The following is a 20,191-nucleotide window of genomic DNA, read 5'->3' as shown; positions in this document are numbered from 1 at the left end:
AGAGTCGAGTCAGGTTCCCGTTGGTCCTCCAGAGTCGAGTCAGGTTCCCGTTGGTCCTCCAGAGTCGAGTCAGGTCACCGTTGTCCCTCCAGAGTCAGGTCAGGTCACCGTTGACACTCATGAGTTAAGCACTACCACAGTTAGACCTCAGGAGTCAAGTCAAGTCACCGGTGATCTTCAAGGACAAAGTCAAGTCACCGGTGTTCTTCATGGGCAAGGTCAAGTCACCATTGACCTTCATGGGCAAATGCAAGTCACCAGTGTTCTTCATGGGCAAGGTCTAGTCACCAGTGATCTTCATGGGCAAGGTCAAGTCACCAGTGTTCTTCAAGGGCAAAGGCAAGTCACCAATGATCTTCAGAATCAGAATCAGAATGAGCTTTATTGCCAGGTATGTTTACACATACAAGGAATTTGTTTTCGTGACAGAAGCTCCGCAGTACAACAGAATGACAGAGACAGAACATAAAACACATAATAAAATAATAAAAAAAAAATACAAATAAGTAGATAGTGAATGACAATATACAAATGACAATTGTAGGCAGGTATATTACAAAATGCAGTTATGTATGTACATGTAAATTATGTGCAAAATTTAAGTGTATACTAAGTATGTGTGTTAGATAAATAAAGTGAATGTGTATATAAATATAAAGTGTAGTGTGTTCGCCGTTATTATCAGCTGTTCAGAAGATGGATTGCCTGAGGGAAGAAACCGGTCCTGTGTCTGGTCATTCTAGTGCTCAGTGCTCATGACTACAAACGTTAGAGCCACAGGCCTGTAGTCATTTAGTCCTGTAATTTTGGGTTTCTTAGGGATGGGGATGATGGTGGAGCGTTTGAAGCATGAAGGGACTTCGCACAGCTCCAGCGATCTGTTGAAGATCTGTGTGAAGATGGGGGCCAGCTGGTCAGCACAGGATTTCAGACAGGCTGGTGTAACACAATCTGGGCCTGGTGCTTTTTTTCCTTTTCTGCTTCCGGAAGACCTGGCGCACCGCATCATCGCTGATCTGAATTGCAGGTGTGGGGGAGAGGGGGGATGCAGGAGGTGTGAATGGTGAGAGTGCTTGATTGGAGAGGTGTTCAGGATGGGTTGCAGGAGCTGTTAATACTGTGAACGGTTGTTTGGAGAGGCATTCGGGGCTGGTTGCAGGAGTTGTGAATGGTGTGAATGGTTTTGTGGGGAGGCATTCAGGGCAGGTGATGGGTGTTCTTTCAAACCTGCAGTAAAACTCGTTCAGATCGTCTGCCAGTCGTTGATTCTCTACAGTGCTGGGGGGTGGTGTCTTGTAATTGTTGATCTTCTTTAGACTTTTCCACACTGATGCGGAGTCGTTGGAAGTGAACGGAGTCCTTATTTTTTCAGAATAATTCCTCTTTGCCACTTTGATCTCTTTTTCCAGTGTGTATTTAGCCTGTTTATACAAGACATTGTCCCCCTTCACGTAAGCATCTTCTTTGGCCTGACGGAGCTGTCTGAGTTTTGCAGTGAACCACAGTTTGTCATTATTGTAAATTAGTTGAGTCTTTGTAGGAATACACATATCCTCACAGAAACTGATATAGGATGTTATGGTCTCTGTGAATTCATCCAGATCGGTCGCAGCAGCTTCAGAAACACTCCAATCAGTGAGGTCAAAACAAGATTGTAAATCCTGCTCTGCTTCATTAGTCCATCTTTTTACAGTCCTTGATACATGGGCATGATCTTCATGGGCAAAGTCAAGTCCCCAGTGTTCTTCATGGGCAAAGTCAAGTCACTGACTATCTTCATGGGCAAAGGCAAGTCACCATTGATCTTCATGAGCAAATGCAAGTCACAATTGATCTTCATGAGCAGAGTCAGGTCACCAATGATCTTCATGAGCAGAGTCAAGTCACCAATGATCTTAATGAGCAGAGTCAAATCACCATTGATCTTCCTGAATCCAGTCTAAACACCATGGAACTACCAGAGTCTCTCCACATCTCTGCTGAACTACCAGAGTCTCTCCATGCCTCTGCTGAACTACCAGAGCCTCTCCACGTCTCTGCTAAATTGCCAGAGCCTCTCCGCATCTCTGCGGAACTTCAAGAGCCTCGTCACGTCTCAGCCGAACTCTCTGAGCGCTCGACTGATCCTGTCGTGGCCACAGATGCCACCCTTAACTTGTTCATGTTCTCTCTTTCAGACTTGCCTAACCAGACTTGGTTTCCTGTGTCACCGATCCCACTGTGGTGGTCTTCTGCACAGCCCGGGTGGGCTTCTGTCTCGACCGCATGGATGTGGTGGTCTTCTGCGCCGCCCTGGTGGGCTTCTGTCTCAACCGCATGGATGTGGTGGTCTTCTGCGCCACCCTGGTGGTCTTCTGTCTGGACCGCACGGATGTGGTGGTCTTCTGCGCCACCCTGGTGGGTTTCTGTCTCAATCGCATGGCTGCAGTTCCACCTTGCTCCACCCTGGTTTCCTGCCTGCCCTGTCGGTTCGGCCCTGGGCCACTGAACTTTCTGTTCTCTCCTGGACTTGTGTTTTGTTTTTGTTTTTTGTTTTTTTTAGATTTTTTTTTTTTTTCTCTCTGTTTCCCTCCATGGACCTGGCCCTCTGGTCCTCCACCGGTCCACCTCCCTCCTGGTCTCCTTAATTTTGTTTTTGCACTTCTTGTCTCTGTTTCCCTATATTACCTGACCCTCCGTTCCTCCCCCTGGTCCTCCGCCAGTCCACCTCCCTCCTGGACTCTGTGTTCCTTTGTCTGTTCTTGTGTTCGGGTGGAGCATCTGGTAGCTGTTCCGTGGATGAGGGGGTAAGGTCACGGTGTCTGGTCTCTGTTTCCCTGGGTCTCCATTAGTGGTCTCACTTCCCCATAGGCACCTCACCGCAGGCATTACAATTCCCACAAAGCCTTGTCCCTTCATCACAGTAATTGCACTCCTGTTAATTGCATTCAGGTGTCTTCACTTGATAGCCATTACCCTGCCTATATTAACCGGTCTGTTTCTAGGCGTTTCTCAATGTCAAGGATACTTCCTTAGTAGGACTGATCCTTCCAAGTCACTTCCTTCAGAGGCTAGGTGAGACTCCTCTTTAACATACAGAGAACACGTAAATGGAACAGGCTAGCAAGTGCACGTAATTGCGTCATTACGTCAGTGAAAAGGTCCGTTTGAATAACGCTGTGAATGGTATCATTAAATTACTTTGGACAACTTAACTAGTTATTTATAAAAGAAATGCCGATGACACAACCAATTGTTAAATGGTCCGGTTCAGTTAACCATTTGTATAATTTACAATATCAATACAGTAGTAATTTGTACTGGCATTCAAACGTCAAACTTTACTTATATTTACTACAGTTATAACAAATGTTTGGTAACGTAAATAAAAACCGTTAACGCTCCGACTACGTTAACGTTCAACATTTTTGAACTAACGTTAGATAGCAAAGCTGCGCACATAGGATTGTGGGTGATTTGAGAGCGCGAAGGATACACATATGCATCCTTTCCTGTGTTTGGGATATTCTTCGAACTAAGGACTCAGTCCTTGGTTGAAATTCCGAGGATCCTCGACATTGGAACAGTCCTTCGATGGATGTCAATGACGTATCATCCTCGAAATACTGGCTTCCGAGGATCCTTCCTTGACATTGAGAAATACCTTCTGTTTGGTTTCATGGAGTCCTTACTTTCCATCACCCATTTTCCTCGCGTTCCTGTTCCTGTCCCTGTTTGTTTGATTTGGATAAATTTTTGGTTTTGACCCCCTGCTTGTTGGATTCTGATTTTGGATTACCCATTAAAAACACACACGCTTTTGGATCTCTCGTCTCCTGTCTTCACATGTTCCCGATCGTAACATGTCCCAGATTTATATGATTTTCTTTGTTCAAATGAACACAAAGTATTTTTGTGAAAATATTAGTATTTGGCCTGAGGTGATGGCCTTAGTTAAAACAGTTTTAAATAATAGTATTTTTACACAATTTTCCTTTAGAGGATTCATCAGCTGGGGATGTATAAATTACTTTCATGTGTGGTTGTGTGGTTTTTGAACCATCAACTTTGGGGGTCTTGCATATATGGACTCAAAGGTGGATAATTATTCTAAAAGTCTTTCCTTGTGTTCATCTGAAGAAAGAAAGTCATATACATCTAGGATGGTATGAGGGTGAGTAGAGAATTTTCATTTTTGAGTATCCCTTTAAGAGGACATTGCATGCATTCAAAGAGATTTTTCCTGCATAGCAACATTTACATTTACATCCTTGAGGCAGGGGTTATTATAGTTAACAAATAAATAAATACAAACTACAAAACCACACAACAAAATGACTAAAACTTTACCTGAATATGAAATGAAAACTGAAAATATAATATGCCATGAATTTATTCAAGCAGACTGAAAAGCTTCTCATATGACCTCTGACCAGAAATCAGATAAATTGAATGGATTATATTGTGTTTAACAAGGCTGGTCTGTAAATGTGCTGATTTCTAAACTGTTCCATCTTCAAAACAACCTCCTCCCTCTTGACATGTCCCTCCCTTTCACTCCCTCTCTCTTTTCCTCACACCCTTCCTTCTCAGAAAACATTTCTAAGAGTGAACATGATGTTTGTGGCTTGAACACGACAGTCTGCCTCTTATGAAGTCTATGTTGACAGCATCATCCGATAACTGCAACAGTTCACCCAACGGAGGAGGAATATACAGAACAACAATCTACAGGTAAAGGACTTGGCACATATAAATTAATGACATTTCAAGCTGTGTATCCAGTAGGTTCACAGGCAGATAAATGAAAATACAGTCAGTTTGCCTTGAGAAAGACTACTATGGAGTATGTTTATACAGTCTATATGCACTTGTAAACATTTGAGGCACTATATGTGGAGGATCGACACTGCATTGCTGTTTTGTTTGTTATTTTGACACTCACAAGTTTACTGCCCTTTCCAAATTATGATAGCAACGTGACCATGATAAAAGGTCTTTGAGGGCTCAGTATACCTGCAGATGGAGCTATATATAGCTGTACAAACAATTCTCTTCACTCAAGATAAGAACACTATTCAGTAACTCAAGGTAAAAAAAAAGTAATATCTCAAAAATTTATGATTGACTTATTTATTTTCTTATTTTTTAAAATAAATAGATAAAACCATGAGAGAGCAATGCAGGTTATGGGGAAAATAATATGTGAAAAATAAAACTGCTGATGAAATTGTTTCCCACAGAATGCTAACAAATGTATTTTTTAATAACAATATCCATCGGGTTCTTTTTTTTTTTTCTTTGGGTCTCTTTTAATCAGGGTGTCAATCTCACTCTGTTTTTGTATATATCAATCACAGAATATGATAAAAGATCTCGGGGTGGGGGGGGGGGGGTTCTCTTGTCTCTTTTTCCTTGCACTGCCATACCAACTTCTTCCCCTTCCTTTTTTTTTTCTCCCCACCACATCAGTCAAATCCATTTTGCAAATGCTCCTTTGCAGCAACAGGGACGGGAATGAAGGGGCTATTTTTAGAGCTGACCAAGGGAGGAGAGAGAGTGAAGTGCACTAGAGAGGGCGAGCAAGCAAACAGGCAAGAGTGAAAGAGTGAGGGAGGGAGACGGTGGAGAAAATCATTTTTTTTTTTGTGTGTAACAGCAGTTGGAGGCTCTGAGCTGAGGCAGGGAGCGGAGCAAGCAGCAAAGAAAAGGAGACGAGACAAGAAGAGTGAAGGAAGAAGAGAGCAACAGCAAAGCCAGGCAGACGGAGAGACCCCGCTCAGGTGGGACACAACACAAACCGCTGGCCTCAATAGAAACCAGAACAATGATTACATCACATGTCAGGTCTTCACATATAACACTGTTCCAATTATATTTTCAGAATAGATTATGAATCCATTTAGGCTCTGATTAATGAAGATTAAAGCCAGAGATTCTTTGAATTTCATCAATTGTTGTCAGAAAGGGCTATCCACGCCAGATGTCCATCGTAATGGGTTGTGTAAGAAAGCCCTGCTTTGATCTTGAAGTATATTTAGTTTTTTCCCTTCAGAGATTTGCATACGAGCATTCAAGGGCTGGGAAAGTCCAAACAGGTTTAGGCAGCAAGAATCAGTTAAATATATGGAAGGCTGGGAATCGGTGCTGGGTTGTTTACATTGGTCTGCCACAATAAAGAGGGATGTTCAGATGATTTGGGCATGGGGTGGTGGGGGCGTAGGGCGTAGGGAGGAGCTGTTTCATGGTGGGGTGGTGTGGGGGTGTTTATGTGTGTCTGTGTATGTACTTTCCGATTGCTATGAAATCTGAGCACAGCCTGGGATGTGATGGGAAGAGGCGTTGCCATGGAGACTGGGCTTGCACGTATTCCTGTAACCAATCCCTCCCATTATATACATTGATTTTGGGCATTTACAGTACAGAGCATCAATAAGGAATGATCGGGCAGGTAATAACTTATGAAAAATTATGCTGTTTAATTATGAATGGAGCAATAATGTGGGTCATTAATGTCAAGGCCAACAAAAGATAGATTAGAGGTCTGTGAGTGAAAGTGTATGTATTCTGGTGTCTGTAAGAAAGGATTGTTAACACTTTATAAGTAGGATAACATTACAATTTGTTAACATTAGTTAACATAAGCTAACAATGAAAAACTGTTTTGAAGCATGTATTAATTTAAGATAATATTAATTTCAATATTTAGCGCATTCTAGTTTTAATATTATTTATTGGACCCAAGTTAACATGAACAATTAGGAGCAGTATTTTTGTTAACTAATGTTTAAAAAGACAAATACTGTAACTGCTCATTGTTAGTGAATGCATTAACTAGTGTTAACTAATGGGTAAAGTGTTACCAAATAATTTTGTATGCTGGTATGCGAATTACAGATATGTGTGTTACAGTTCCCTGGAGAAAACGGTTTTGTTTCGGAGGTTGCGCTTCCCTAGATCAGGAGAATTAATGGAGTTTCAGTTAGGTTTCATAAATCGACTAAAATGCCTGAAGAGAAACAGTATTTGTGGAATTGTATTTGCGATTTCAATGCAACAGTTTTCAGAGAGATGAAAATGGTCACGACACAATATGTGGAGGCAGCGCTCCGTGCTGAACATTGCTTCTGTGTGCGTATGCTGCTTATGACTGGTCTGCAACTGTTTTGATGAAAGAATAAAATATTTAAGGGGCAGAGGATGAAAAGGACAAATTCTTTCTGTTTCTAGGGAGAATGGTCTGATAATCAAGAGACTTAACATGAGGTCATATTTCAAGACCCTTTTTTTTTATTCTTTGTTTAATTTTATTTCATATAATTTTATTTATTATGTAGATATTTAAGAATCAGTAACACTGCAATAAGTTTTCATTTGCTAATATTAGTTATCTAAATTAGTTAAAAGGATACCAAAATTAAACTTTTTTTCATTAATCACTTACCCCCATGCCGTTCAAAACCTGTAAAAGCTTTGTAAGTCTTCGGAACACAATTTAAGATATTTTGGATGAAAACCGGGAGGTTTGTGGCTGTCCCATTAACTGTCAAGAAAATGACACTGTCAAGGTCCAGAAAAGTATGAAAGACATCGTCAGAATAGTCCATCTGCCATCAGTGGTTCAACCGCAATGTTTTAAAGTGACGAGAATACTTTTTGTATGCGAAGAAAACAAAATAACTACTTTATTCAACAATTTGTCTCCTCTGTGTCTCTCCGCATCACCGTAGCACCATTTTTGAGAATATCCGCTGAACGCAAGCAACTTGCGCTATTTTTGTTTTAGTTCAAATTAAGGTGTAAATACATGTAGCATACATATCCTTGTGTCATGGCTGACACAGAGGAGCGTATGCTGCCTGCGTTCAGCTCATATTCACACAAATGGCATTACGGTGATGTGGAGAGAGACAGAGGAGACAAAGTTGAATAAAGTCGTTATTTTTGTTTTTTTCACCGTACAAAAAATATTCTTGTTGCTTAATAACATTATGGTTGAACATAACAACAACTGATGGCAGATGGACTATTCTGACGATGTCGTTCATACTTTTCTTGACCTTGACAGTGTATTTTACGTGCCAGTTAATGGGACAGCCCCAAGCCTCCCGGTTTTCAGCCAAAATATCCCCGAATATACCCGAAGAGGAACAAAGCTTTTTTTTTTTTTTTTTAAAGGATTAATGACAATTTTCATTTTGGGGAGGAATATCCCTTTAACATGACCTAACAATACTTCTAAAGCATTTATTAATCTTAGTTCATGTTAATTTCAACATTTCGTATATACATTAAGGCAAAAGTCATATCTGTTAATACAATTTAATGGACTTGAGCTAATATGGACTAACAATTTTTTCTAACTAATGTTAACAAGGATTAATTAATACTTTAGAAAATGTAGTGCTCATTTTATAGTTAATGTTAACTAATGGGAACTTATTGTTAAGAACTATCAAGAAACCTTAAGTGTGAATTTTCTTTTCCCATCATTTATATATCTATTTAATGGCACAATATTTCCCCTTTTACAGTCATGCGTCCCAGGTCCAGATTACAGGCTAAACGCGGCCTTCCCACCATCAGGGAGGGCTATGAGGAACTGGTGCAGGACCTGAACCAGACCAACAGCCAGCACACCACCACACAGGACTACTTACTTTCTATCTGCCATCTGGCCCGGCCCACCTTTCCTCTGCATGAGCCGGATTGTGACATCCTCTCCATCGGCCCTTTGGATTCTCTAAAGCCCTGCCTACGACTCCTACGCCTGCGTCAGCATCTGCAGTCTCCGCATCCCCCGCAGTCCCACACCTCCACAAGCAGTGACGAGACAGTTGAACAACCCCATAAAGAGAAAGGGACCACCAGATTTGCTCCGTCAGAACCGCTGCAGGCCCAGGCTGCCCCCGAGGACAACGGATGCAGAGGTGACATCCCAGGCCCCGCAGATCCACTGGAGTACCTCTACAGCCACAGAGGTGCGCTAGCGCTCCCCAGCAGAAGGGGCAGCATTCCCCCACGCAGGCCACGCAGTGACACCTTCCCATGCTGTTCCTCTGCGCCTGATGTCCAGAGGAAAAGCAGCTGTCCAGAGCTTTGTCTGCCTGAAATGGTCCCTGCGGCGATGGTCCTGCAGCGGTCTCCACTCAGCAGGAAGAAGCTGGATGAAGGCAACCTGGCTGCACGGAGTGGGACTCCCAACAAGCTTGATGGCACCCCTGCTGGTTGGAGGGGAAAGAGCAGTCGTTGCATGGACAAACAGACTATAGTGTCCCACTGGATCTCAGAGTGCCGCAGCGCATGGAAGGAAGCCCGCATTCGTGCATGCATGCTGCCCGCCATTGCTGAGAAGTAATCTACAGCTGCGAAAATCTCTTTCCAGAGAGGTTGAATATCACATAGAGTAACATGGATTATTGTGAAATTATGACTTTGCACTTCAGGTTTATATGCATATAATTTTTTGATGTATCTTTAAACTTGTGACCCTATAGATGGTGCTGTGTCAATACCAAATGTCAATGATGAATGAGTCCGTCCTGTAATGTCCAGTTCTGATCAATAAATGTATTGATTGTTGGATGCCTTTAACATTGTTTGGTGAGGCTTTTAAAAATAAGAAGCAACATTAAAATTGCAGTTCTAATACACAAAATTCAATCTAGTTTAAAGGATACAGCAATGCAAAATATTTCACAGATAAGAATCTCATTGCATGTGTCCACAGCTATATTTGGCATGGAAGTCCCAGGTTTTATCAAATTTGCATATTAGGCAGCTAGTGATGCAGAATGAATTTGCCAGGCTTCCTTGAAATATTATCAAACATTTTATGACATTTCCAAGAGTTTTTGGAAACCGGTTCAGCAAACAATCTGACTAGGATTAGGATGCATTTCTATCAGGAATATGTGCTGAGATATTATGTCCAACTGTTATTACTATATAATGTCTCAAGCAAGTGCTTTTTTGTTCACATTAATAGATTGATATTTCGCAACAGAATGGCTCAGGAAGCAAGCTATGATAATTCACTGCCACCTTCTGATTTGTCATTTTGAAAATTGCTATCATGTTTTTTTTTTTTTTTTGGCACTTGTTTTGCAATTGGAGCATGTTATTATAGCTTGCAAGCACAATAGAGTGAACTGGCTTTAGAGTGAACTGGATAGTCCTGTTGGAGGATAAATGATTGAATGTCCTGGTTAGAATCACTGTTGTTTAACAACAGACCATACAATAAAAAATAAAAAATCTGACCTACAACATTTTGATCTTCAGAACTATGGCAAAAGGCCAAAGTAGAGCTGCACTGTTAGACTGCACACCCAGAAAACCCTGTTTTCTCTGCTTTGATTTGGTGTTTCTGTATTTTAAGATTGTCTTACAGATAAAAGATTAATTAGTATGTTTGCATGTGAATTTGTAAATTTTGTATTATGCATATGAAATTTCTTTAAATTATTATAATGTATGTAATGATTTAAGAGAAACTGTATATTACACTATATGAGAAAAGGAAATTTGTTTGTAAATTTTCAGCAACCTTGTACTTCCCCCCCCCCCCCACTTTTTTAAATTAATAAAATGTCTGCGTTTTATGTATGAATTCTGTGTGTTTTATCCCCGTTCCTTCAAGTATATTAGAAATTACAATTATTCATCTGACACAGACCGTTAACCGGATGACTTTTACTGTAGAATGTATTATATTTAAATCAATTATATTGATCCATGGAAAAAAGCTAATGGATATTAGGGTCTTTAATACTTTTCTGGACTTTGACAGTGTAACTTACTTGGCAGTTTATGGGACGGTAAAAAGCCTCTCGGTTTTCATACAAAATATCTTAAATTGTGTTCTGAAGACAAACAAAGCTTTTATGGGTTAGGAACGACTTGGGGGTAAGTGATCAATGGCAAAACTTTCATTTTAGGTTGGAGTATCCCTTTAAGATTATGTATATGTCTATCAGGTAAAAATACAGACAGACGGATGATAGATAGATTGCTATGGTGCTCTGGATGGTTACTAGGTGGTTGCTAGTGTATTATATGAGGTTCATAGGCAGTTAGTAGACCTTATGCATCAGAAAAACAAGTGTGCAGCCATCTTTAGAATTTTGTCTTTGAACTTCCGTTTTTGCAGTACCGCGCGCATTGCTATTAAAGAGTAAAGCTGGGGATATAAATGATATAAATGTACTTATAGACTTAAAGAAAGTTATGAGCATTGTAATGTTCGAGGCAGATGTCATAACAGATGTCAGCAAACCAGGAAGATTTTAAAACGAGTCATTCATACAACCTTACCTTCATGCTGTGGAAATACAAACCAGCAGGCAGAAGACAATGAGCGCAGTGTGAAAAGGGGCTACATAAGGTTTATAGAGTGTTCTGGATGGTTCCTAGGTTGTTATAAAAATGTGGTGCTCAAAGTAAAATTGTAAAAAAAAAAATAATAATAATTGTATCTTGCCAAAGGGCAATGTTTTCTTTAAAATAAATGTGTTGTGTTTATTTGGCACCCGGCTTCACATGATGCACCCTGCACAGGACCACCTGATGCCGAAAGTAAGCACTAGGGCCTCACTAGAATAGGGATGGATGGGTGCATGGGGGGAGTAATTCAACAATGCAATAAATAAAACTGTATGATCATTGTGTTGTTTTCTTGATTTAAACACATAAATATAAACACATAAATGTGTTTAAATTAGACAAAAGCTAAAAGCCTCAACCGAGGTGGTACTAAAAAAAAGTACCAGGTACTGTACCCAGAGAAAAACACCCAAAAGTTATCAGTACCATGCAGTGGGAAAGCGCCATAATAAACTGCAATCACGCGCCAGTTGTGTGGAGTTTGGTGCCATTACTGAAATTTCATGACTGAGTAAATTATAACTAATTCTAAATAATAAATGTTTTGGGTGAACTATCGTGCATAGCTGAGGTCTTAATAGGTCTTTTACTGCCGCGTGTGGTTAGTTGAAGTACTGCAGCGGCTGAGAACCAAAGTATCGCGAGACTGAGCGGGGACTCTAGCCCCACCATCAGTGTCGTCTGTCAGAGATCTAAATAAAAGGGGGAAGTGATGGCACATAAAAAGGTTAATTTTTCTCAAACATCTGCGATTTGTAATTTATCTAGTTGGTTGCAAGTGCCCTAAGTACCTCTGCTGGACCGTTAGCTGCTGTAGAGGAGGCGCGGAAACACTGCAGCAGGTAAAAACAATTGATTCGCGTGCTCTTTAACTCGCAAGCGATTGCCTCCCTCAAACCGGTTTCAGGTCGCCAAAACTGGATTGGGCACAGCTAGTCCGCTCATTTAATATAATTTAGAAATGATCAAGTGTTTGTTCAAATATGTGGTTGTATTCAGTAAAATATTAATTGTTCATTTTCTACTTAAAATCTAAGTGAAATTATTTTTGATAACAAAAGCGAGCTGTTGTGTTTAAAGCTAGCGCGTTAGCATTTGACGTAACGTTCGCGCAGCCGATCAGTAACGTTGACTGGAAGTGAGCTGCATTACATAACATCACTGGCGTAATCCCATTCCCAGCATGCATTGATTCTCACGACTTTAATGCTCACTCTTGCTATTACTTAAATGACACTTTATGGTTATTGTAGACCGTGTTTAGATTCATTTGTAGTTTGAATGGCAACTGGGTTGTCTTGCAGTCGGTCAAAACTTCCTCGTGTTTTAATGGCTGTTTTGGTTCTTCGCCAGCACTCTTTGTCTTTTACTGGCCTCCCACACCACATAGTCTTTCTGGTGTCCCACAATGCTGTCTAAGCAAACCTCAGCTTGTCAACAAGACCAACCTGTGCTTTAGCAGTGGTGCTTTGACCGCCCTTCACTGGTAAGTTGATGGTCACTTTTTATTTACTAAAACACGCTTGTGTCATATGTGTAGTTAAATACATGCAGCTCGGAATTAATGTTTATTAATGTTTTAAAAAAAAGATTGCTTAAAGAGCATAACGTTTAAGATATACTTACATGGTTACTTTAAAGTGCCTCCACATGCTCTATGTTTATTAATTTAGAAGACTGATTTATGCAAAGGCAATCTTATTTGTCATATGCCATCACTTGTGCTTGAGTATGTGCAGTAGATGTAACTGTCATGCTCCTTGACCCAGAAGACATTAAAGCATCATGCACCTGGTTGTTTAGACTGAGGTACTAGTCTAGATAAGGAATATTGGATCATTATCGATATTGTGCATTTATTACTTCTGATAAACAATGATGTTTATTTATCACAGAGCCCCAGGTGTGAATATGTTTTTCCACTATCAGGCATCTTTGCATCTCAGCCATTTTTTCAGCCTTTCTATCATTGGTGGTGATGCAGAGGGTCAGTTGGACGTCATACCAGAGGATTGCAGAACTGTCTCTTTAATGATTAATCTGAGGCTGTTGGGTGGTTCTTTCTTTAAACTCAAATATTGCTTGGTTAATATTTTACTTGTTCCTTCTATAGATTTGATCCAGTCCCATCTGACTGGGTTTGTCCAGGCTTCTCTTCTCTTTTTGGTCCAACAGAAAGGCTTCATTCAGTAGCCATGGTGTCCAGACCTGGAGACCTTCCAGGTAAAGGAGAGAGGCCTGTTTATTTTATAGTGCAGATGGCATCACGATATGACAACAGTTCCTCCCTTTTAAATGCATTAAACTGTGGCTCTTTGAAGTAGCTGTTTGTTCAGAAGTTATTGACGGAGTACTTTGTTTTTTTTGCGTCAGCCCTGGAAGCAGGTCCAGGTTCATCAGAGGGACTCCTCGGAGGGATGTCCATCCCTGTCGGGATGACCCGTCGAGCTCTCAGCTATGATGATAATCTTGAGCGCCCTATGTCTCCACCTCCAACTGACATTAATATTAGCAACCTGTGGAGGCGACCTGTTATACCTGAGAGGAAGTTTGCCCGACTTGCTGAGGTGCGTGTGCATTGCTTAATCGGTGACCAATTTGCCCACAGCAACATACAAACTGAATGAAACTAATGTCACCATAAACCAGTTTGGTTGAAGAATGCTTGTTATCAGTTTCAATTTTACCCTGCCCTTCTATGATTGAGAAATGGTCTAGTGCAATTCAATACAAAGTAGGGCTGTATTTTTTAGCTGAATTGTGATATACAGTATATATCTCTGTGTTTTCTACATTCTATTTGGATTCAAACATATATTTAATAACTTTTTTTTTTCTTTCTTTTTTTCTACCCAATGTTGTCCAATCAAACAATGTTTAAGGGCAATGAAAACAAATGTAGTGAAAGTAACCATGTAGGCCATTCCATATATTATGTGCAAAAAAATGGTCTAAAATCACATTACATACTAACATTTTAACATTACAATCTAAAGACAAAAGCAATGCTATTTAAAGCAAAAAATTCACTAAACTAAAACTGGATAGAAATGAATAAAAACAAAAGCACAGATTAATTGAGTTATATTTTGATTACCCCATTACAATAGTCTCTTTATGCTTTACTGTTATCATAACGTACACTTAGCCTAATATTTCATTGACTTTCCAACATATACAGATGGAGAATATACCTGTGAAATTTTAGATATGAATTGTGCAAAACCATACATCTCGAACGCATTAAACATCGTAAGTAGCATCTCTGTCAGATCATCGGACTGGATTGAGCCGCTTTAAATCATACGTGTTAACTATATCTTACGAGTAATTTTAAAGCCCTTAATACAGAGCATGTCTCATGTTTAGGAAAAATTTGATTATGCACTTTCTCCTCAGCAGCGATGTCCTCTACTGTAAAAACTACTGTATATTGATATATTTTGAGTATTGCCTCATCATATCGCTTATAAAAATATATTGATATTGACGTACTAACACGATGTATCGCCCAGCCGTGATACAAAATCACTAGTTTGATGTTGTAGGTCAGTGTTTCCAGTCGCAATTTGTGTGTGTGTGTGTGTTTTTATTATGATTCATATTTTTAGTTTTTCGCTGTTGCTTTTGAAGAAGCATTAGACATGTTTTTTTGTTTTTTTTTGTTTACTAAAAAAACTATATTGTTCAGGATTTTAAAAAGAAATAAACATTTCCTCTTAAATTGTAACTTATAAATGATTTTCTAACAACATGCATAATGCAAAAATTTAAAACTGTGACCATTTTAAGTGTGCCACTTAAAGGGAACATACAGTATCTGCAAGTTTGTTGTAAAAATGTGGACTTAATAAATATATTAAATAATAAATATAATACATTTGAAATCAGATAATTATAATAAAGTATGAAAATGTGTATTAGCATAAATATACAGTCAGGTCCATAAATATTGCGACATCGACACAATTCTAATCTTTTTGGCTCTATACACCACCACAATGGATTTGAAATGAAACGAACAAGATGTGCTTTAACTGCAGACTTTCAGCTTTAATTTGGGGGTATTTACATCCAAACCAGGTGACGGTGTAGGAATTACAACAGTTTGTATATGTACATCCCACTTTTTAAGGGACCAAAAGTAATGGGACAGATTAACAATCATAAATCAAACTTTCATTTTTTAATACTTGGTTGCAAATCCTTTGCAGTCAATTACAGCCTGAAGTCTGGAGATCAATTAGACATCAGCGTACGCTGTGTTTCATCCCTGGTGATGCTCTGCCAGGCCTCTACTGCAACTGTCTTCAGTTCCTGCTTGTTCTTGGGGCATTTTCCCTTCAGTTTTGTCTTCAGCAAGTGAAATGCATGCTCAATCGGATTTACGTCAGGTGATCGACTTGGCCATTGCATAACATTCCACTTCTTTCCCTTAAAAATCTCTTTGGTTGCTTTCGCAGTATGCTTCGGGTCATTGTCCATCTGCACTGTGAAGCGCTGACCAATGATTTCTGAAGCATTTGGCTGAATATGAGCAGATAATATTGCCCGAAACACTTCAGAATTCATCCTAATGCTTTTGTCAGCAGCCACATCATCAATAAATACAAGAGAACCAGTTCCATTGACAGCCATACATGCCCACGCCATGACACTACCACCACCATGCTTCACTGATGAGGTGATCATGAGCAGTTCCTTTCCTTCTCCATACTCTTCTCTTTCCATCACTCTGGTACAAGTTGATCTTTGTCTCATCTGTCCATAGGATGTTGTTCCAGAACTGTGAAGGCTTATTTAGATGTTGTTTGGCAAACTCTAATCTGGCCTTCCTGTTTTAGAGACTCACCAGTGGTTTACATCTTGTGGTGAACCCTCTGTATTCACTCTGGTGAAGTCTTCTCTTGATTGTTGACTTTGACACACACATACACCTACCTCTTGGAGAGTGTTCTTGATCTGGCCAACTGTTGTGAAGGGTTTCTTCACCAGGGAAAGAGTTCTTCGATCATCCACCACAGTTGTTTTCCATGGTCTTCCGGGTAGTTTGGTGTAGACCGGGTAGACAAAACTGAAGGGAAAATGCCCCAAGAACAAGCAGGAACTGAAGACAGTTGCAGTAGAGGCCTGGCAGAGCATCACCAGGGATGAAACCCAGCGTACGCTGATGTCTAATTGATCTCCAGACTTCAGGCTGTAATTGACTGCAAAGGATTTGCAACCAATTATTAAAAAATGAAAGTTTGATTTATGATTGTTAATCTGTCCCATTACTTTTGGTCCCTTAAAAAGTGGGATGTACATATACAAACTGTTGTAATTCCTACACCGTTCACCTGATTTAGATGTAAATACCCTCAAATTAAAGCTGAAAGTCTGCAGTTAAAGCACATCTTGTTCGTTTCATTTCAAATCCATTGTGGTGGTGTATAGAGCCAAAAAGATTAGAATTGTGTCGATGTCCCAATATTTATGGACCTGACTGTATATTTATTTTTTTAAACATTCTAATTTTTAAGTATTTTATTCACCTAGGGGCCATCCACACCACAGTTTAAGAACTGCTGTTTTTTCTAATGGTAAGGCTAATGTCCTGTATGTGTTTAGGAGGATGAGTCAGAAGGAGGGGTAAAACAAACTGCTACCTTTGAATTCACTAAACCTCCAGTCCCTGTGGTGAAAGCCAAAGCCTCGTCTGTCATGAACTCGCTCATCATCAGTAAGAATGTTATGATATCACTGCCTCATGCATCAGATTTCAAAGTGTTAATTGGTGTAAAACCGTGGCCTCAACGTTGGCCTGTTATGTTGCATTACAGAGCAGACTCAGGAGAGCATGCACAAGTTTGAGAAACAAGCAGGACTGACTGATGCAGTCTACACTCCACACAAAGGCCTGAATGCAGAGGAGACCCGCTACCACTGTCTGGCAGAGTCAATGCATGTAGGCAGAGATCCTCCGTTCAGCAGGCTCAAATGTCACAGCATAGATTGTGATCTGATATCTCCAAAACGAGTCTTTTTTTTTTTTAAGCATAAATTATATTTTGGATGTTGTAGAAGCTTCAAATGCAAAGCGCAGAAGCCATAGAGGAGAAACAGCCATCATCTGGTCATTCAACGCCTGCTGGGACCCCTCAGTCATCACCAAAGCAAAGACGCAGGTGCTGAAATAGTCAACAGCTTTACATCCTTTCTTTTGCATTAATCATGTTTGTACTGAAAATGTTGTGTGTGTTTGGCAGGGGATGGTTCAGCAGTCAAGGCTCCACTGCTTCTCTCACAGGCTCTGAGATGAGCACCAGTTCCAGCTCCAGTATAGATCTGGCTTCGGGTGATGGACCTGTAGAGCGCTGGGGTGCTTTTGGACCACGTCCTCAAGTCAGCAAGTCTACAACTGATCCAGGTACAGATCCAGCAATAACAGGTAAACCAAACGGTGCACTTTCAACATCGACAATCCTTTCTCCATAATCTCTTTAAATTGGAAAATAACCTAATGACCCCGGGGTGTGTTAAATAAACCTTTCCAACAGTTAGTGTAACACTCAATTGAATTTAATGTAACGCTCATATCATATTGTCCTTCTCTGTGCGAAACGAGAATCGATACGCTTGTGCCTAATATCAATATTTTAATGAATAAAATAAGGCGCTCTAAATACAGTAGATTTCCCTGCTCCCAGCATTGTTACTTAATGGCTCCTCGAGGTGGTGCTCAACACATGAATGGGAAACGTCAGCATAAGTTAACTAGCATCTGATCGTGTGTCAAAACACAGAAGGTTTACATATAAACACAGTTGGTAATGTCTAAATTGAAAAATAAATGGTTGAGAGAAAAAAGGAAACGTGTCTGTACACAGTAAATGGGATGCGTGCAGCTCTGAAAGCAACAGACTTGTAGTAAACTTGCTGCCGCTTGTCATTGAAGGGATAGTTCACCCAAAAATTCTAATTTTGTCGTCACTTACTCACTGTCATGTTGTCCCAAACCTGTATTAATTTCTCTCTTTTTGCTGAACTCAAAATAAGATATTTTGGACAACCAAACACTTGCTGGTCCCCATTAAGTTCCATTTAAAAAAAAAAAAAAAAACTATCTAAGTTAAGGCTGGGTAAAAAACTAATTAAATTATAATTGATTCCCATTTTTATGAAATTATATCGATTCATGAATCTATTAGTGTAGCCTGTCAAATAATGAACGGAACATTGTAGCGCAATCCAAATAAATTTCAATAAGCTTCATGATTTGTTACTATTGATGTGAAACAAAGATTTGGATTTCAATTTCTGTCCATTTTATTACATTATTTAAAACTTCTTTTAAACCCACTTTACTTCATTTAAACCAGCCAGCTTCTCTTGTTTATCTTAGGTCTTTAAGCTGTATGTAGTGTATGTATGTAACCCCTGCAGATCACATTAGAGGAGCAGAACTTACTGTTGTATAAAATGTTTTAAATGTCCACAGAGAGCTTTTTACACATGCATTGCTCCAGATGTTAGAAGTTCTTTGGCCTTCCCTCTCTCATCAGTGTTAACACAGCCAATGTCATTCTTGTATGTTCACAGGGGGATTTGCCCTGCAATCCTATAAAGGAGCTCAGAAACCCACCCCTATGGAAGTGATGAAAGCCCAGGCCACCCGCTTGGCCGAAGATCCCACCAACTTCCAAGCTCCCCCAAAGATGGAGATCCCCACCATGGAGGGGAAGAGACAGATGACCCGACCTCACAAACTCAAACGCCGGGACATGAACGTCCTGACACCCTCTGGATTCTAAGTGAACTCCTTACATCCACCTCAGCTGTACACATAGTGAACTGTAGCTGGTCTACCCTCTCTCTTACTCCCTTGTGCTCTCTTGCTGCTGGGTAACTGCAGTAATAATTGCTTTTCCCTATCACAGCCTCATCCTTTGGCTAGCATCTAAATAAATGTTCATCCTCAAAAGATGCTGTGTGAGTGCGTAGCAGCCTTAATGTTGGTGCCGTTTTCTTTTGTTGGCCTCTTCCTTGATTTGCCTTTTTAATTTTTCCTTTAGTGTGATCTTAAGCTAGTGTGTGTGTGAATGTGTATTCCTTGATGTTTTTGGATGTACTGTGGTGTAATTATTCATGGCTTAACTGTGAACCAAAGCAGTGTTTTTATGTGTTGGGTTTTTTTTCGTTCCATCACATAGCAGGTTAGAAAACTGCCTAGAGCTTATTGTCATATAATGAGAAATGATGTGATTTCCTGTGTAACATCGTCAATACACAATGGGTTCAGTGATAACTTAATTCTTTAAGTCTTTGCTGTTGTGTATTATGCCGTTTAAAGCATCGTTGTGATACGGTTATGTCGAGGATGGTGTGGCGAGGGCACTAATTTGACTGAAGGTTAAAAAAAAAAACTTTGGCTGACATTTTATTTAATGGAACAGCTCTGGAGAGAGGATGTCTTATATTTTTGTTACATGTTTAAAATTGTTTCAATTTCTCAAAAGGCTGAATGTATTTACTTTTGGTCTTGTTTGGTCTTTTAATACATGAATGAATAAATAAATGGACATAATCGCCATTTTGGCTCTTGAATGTCTTTCCTGCAATTCACTCTTCACAGTTTTAGTAATGGCAATGATAAGGTTCAAACTAATTTATATGGGCACATGCATTGCAAGCTATTAAATGCACTTAACTGTGTAAAAAGAACAATTATGCATTATATATTATTATTATTATTTTTCTTTTTTTTTTTTCTTTTTTAAGATGATGTCTGAATAGTTGTGACACAGATTATTTTTCTGTTAGGGTTAGGTAATATTATTTAACCAAC

General features: G+C 39.8%; 1 protein-coding gene and 1 pseudogene across 2 annotated transcripts; both read left to right on the top strand.

Moving 5' to 3' along the window:
* The first annotated feature begins 4,520 nt into the window (after positions 1 to 4,520).
* On the top strand, positions 4,521 to 10,572 carry LOC127942315 (uncharacterized; annotated as a pseudogene).
* Positions 10,573 to 12,018: 1,446 nt separating this feature from the next.
* On the top strand, positions 12,019 to 19,936 carry LOC127941655 (putative monooxygenase p33MONOX). Of its 2 annotated transcripts, none has more exons than XM_052536970.1 (9): positions 12,019 to 12,206; positions 12,718 to 12,850; positions 13,478 to 13,587; positions 13,738 to 13,931; positions 16,975 to 17,086; positions 17,187 to 17,311; positions 17,428 to 17,531; positions 17,613 to 17,773; positions 18,946 to 19,936. In XM_052536970.1, the coding sequence occupies exons 3-9, from the start codon at positions 13,560 to 13,562 to the stop codon at positions 19,155 to 19,157; spliced, it is 936 nt and encodes a 311-aa protein (XP_052392930.1). In that variant the 5' UTR covers positions 12,019 to 12,206; positions 12,718 to 12,850; positions 13,478 to 13,559; the 3' UTR covers positions 19,158 to 19,936. The 2 variants fall into 2 exon arrangements, with proteins under 2 accessions (XP_052392930.1, XP_052392929.1); XM_052536969.1 differs by having other exon boundaries at positions 17,613 to 17,794.
* The last annotated feature ends 255 nt before the right edge of the window (positions 19,937 to 20,191 follow it).

The sequence above is a fragment of the Carassius gibelio genome, chromosome A21 (genome assembly GCF_023724105.1).
Source record: "Carassius gibelio isolate Cgi1373 ecotype wild population from Czech Republic chromosome A21, carGib1.2-hapl.c, whole genome shotgun sequence".
In the NCBI taxonomy this organism is placed as follows: domain Eukaryota; kingdom Metazoa; phylum Chordata; class Actinopteri; order Cypriniformes; family Cyprinidae; genus Carassius; species Carassius gibelio.
This window is presented reverse-complemented; position numbering and strand designations above follow the sequence as displayed.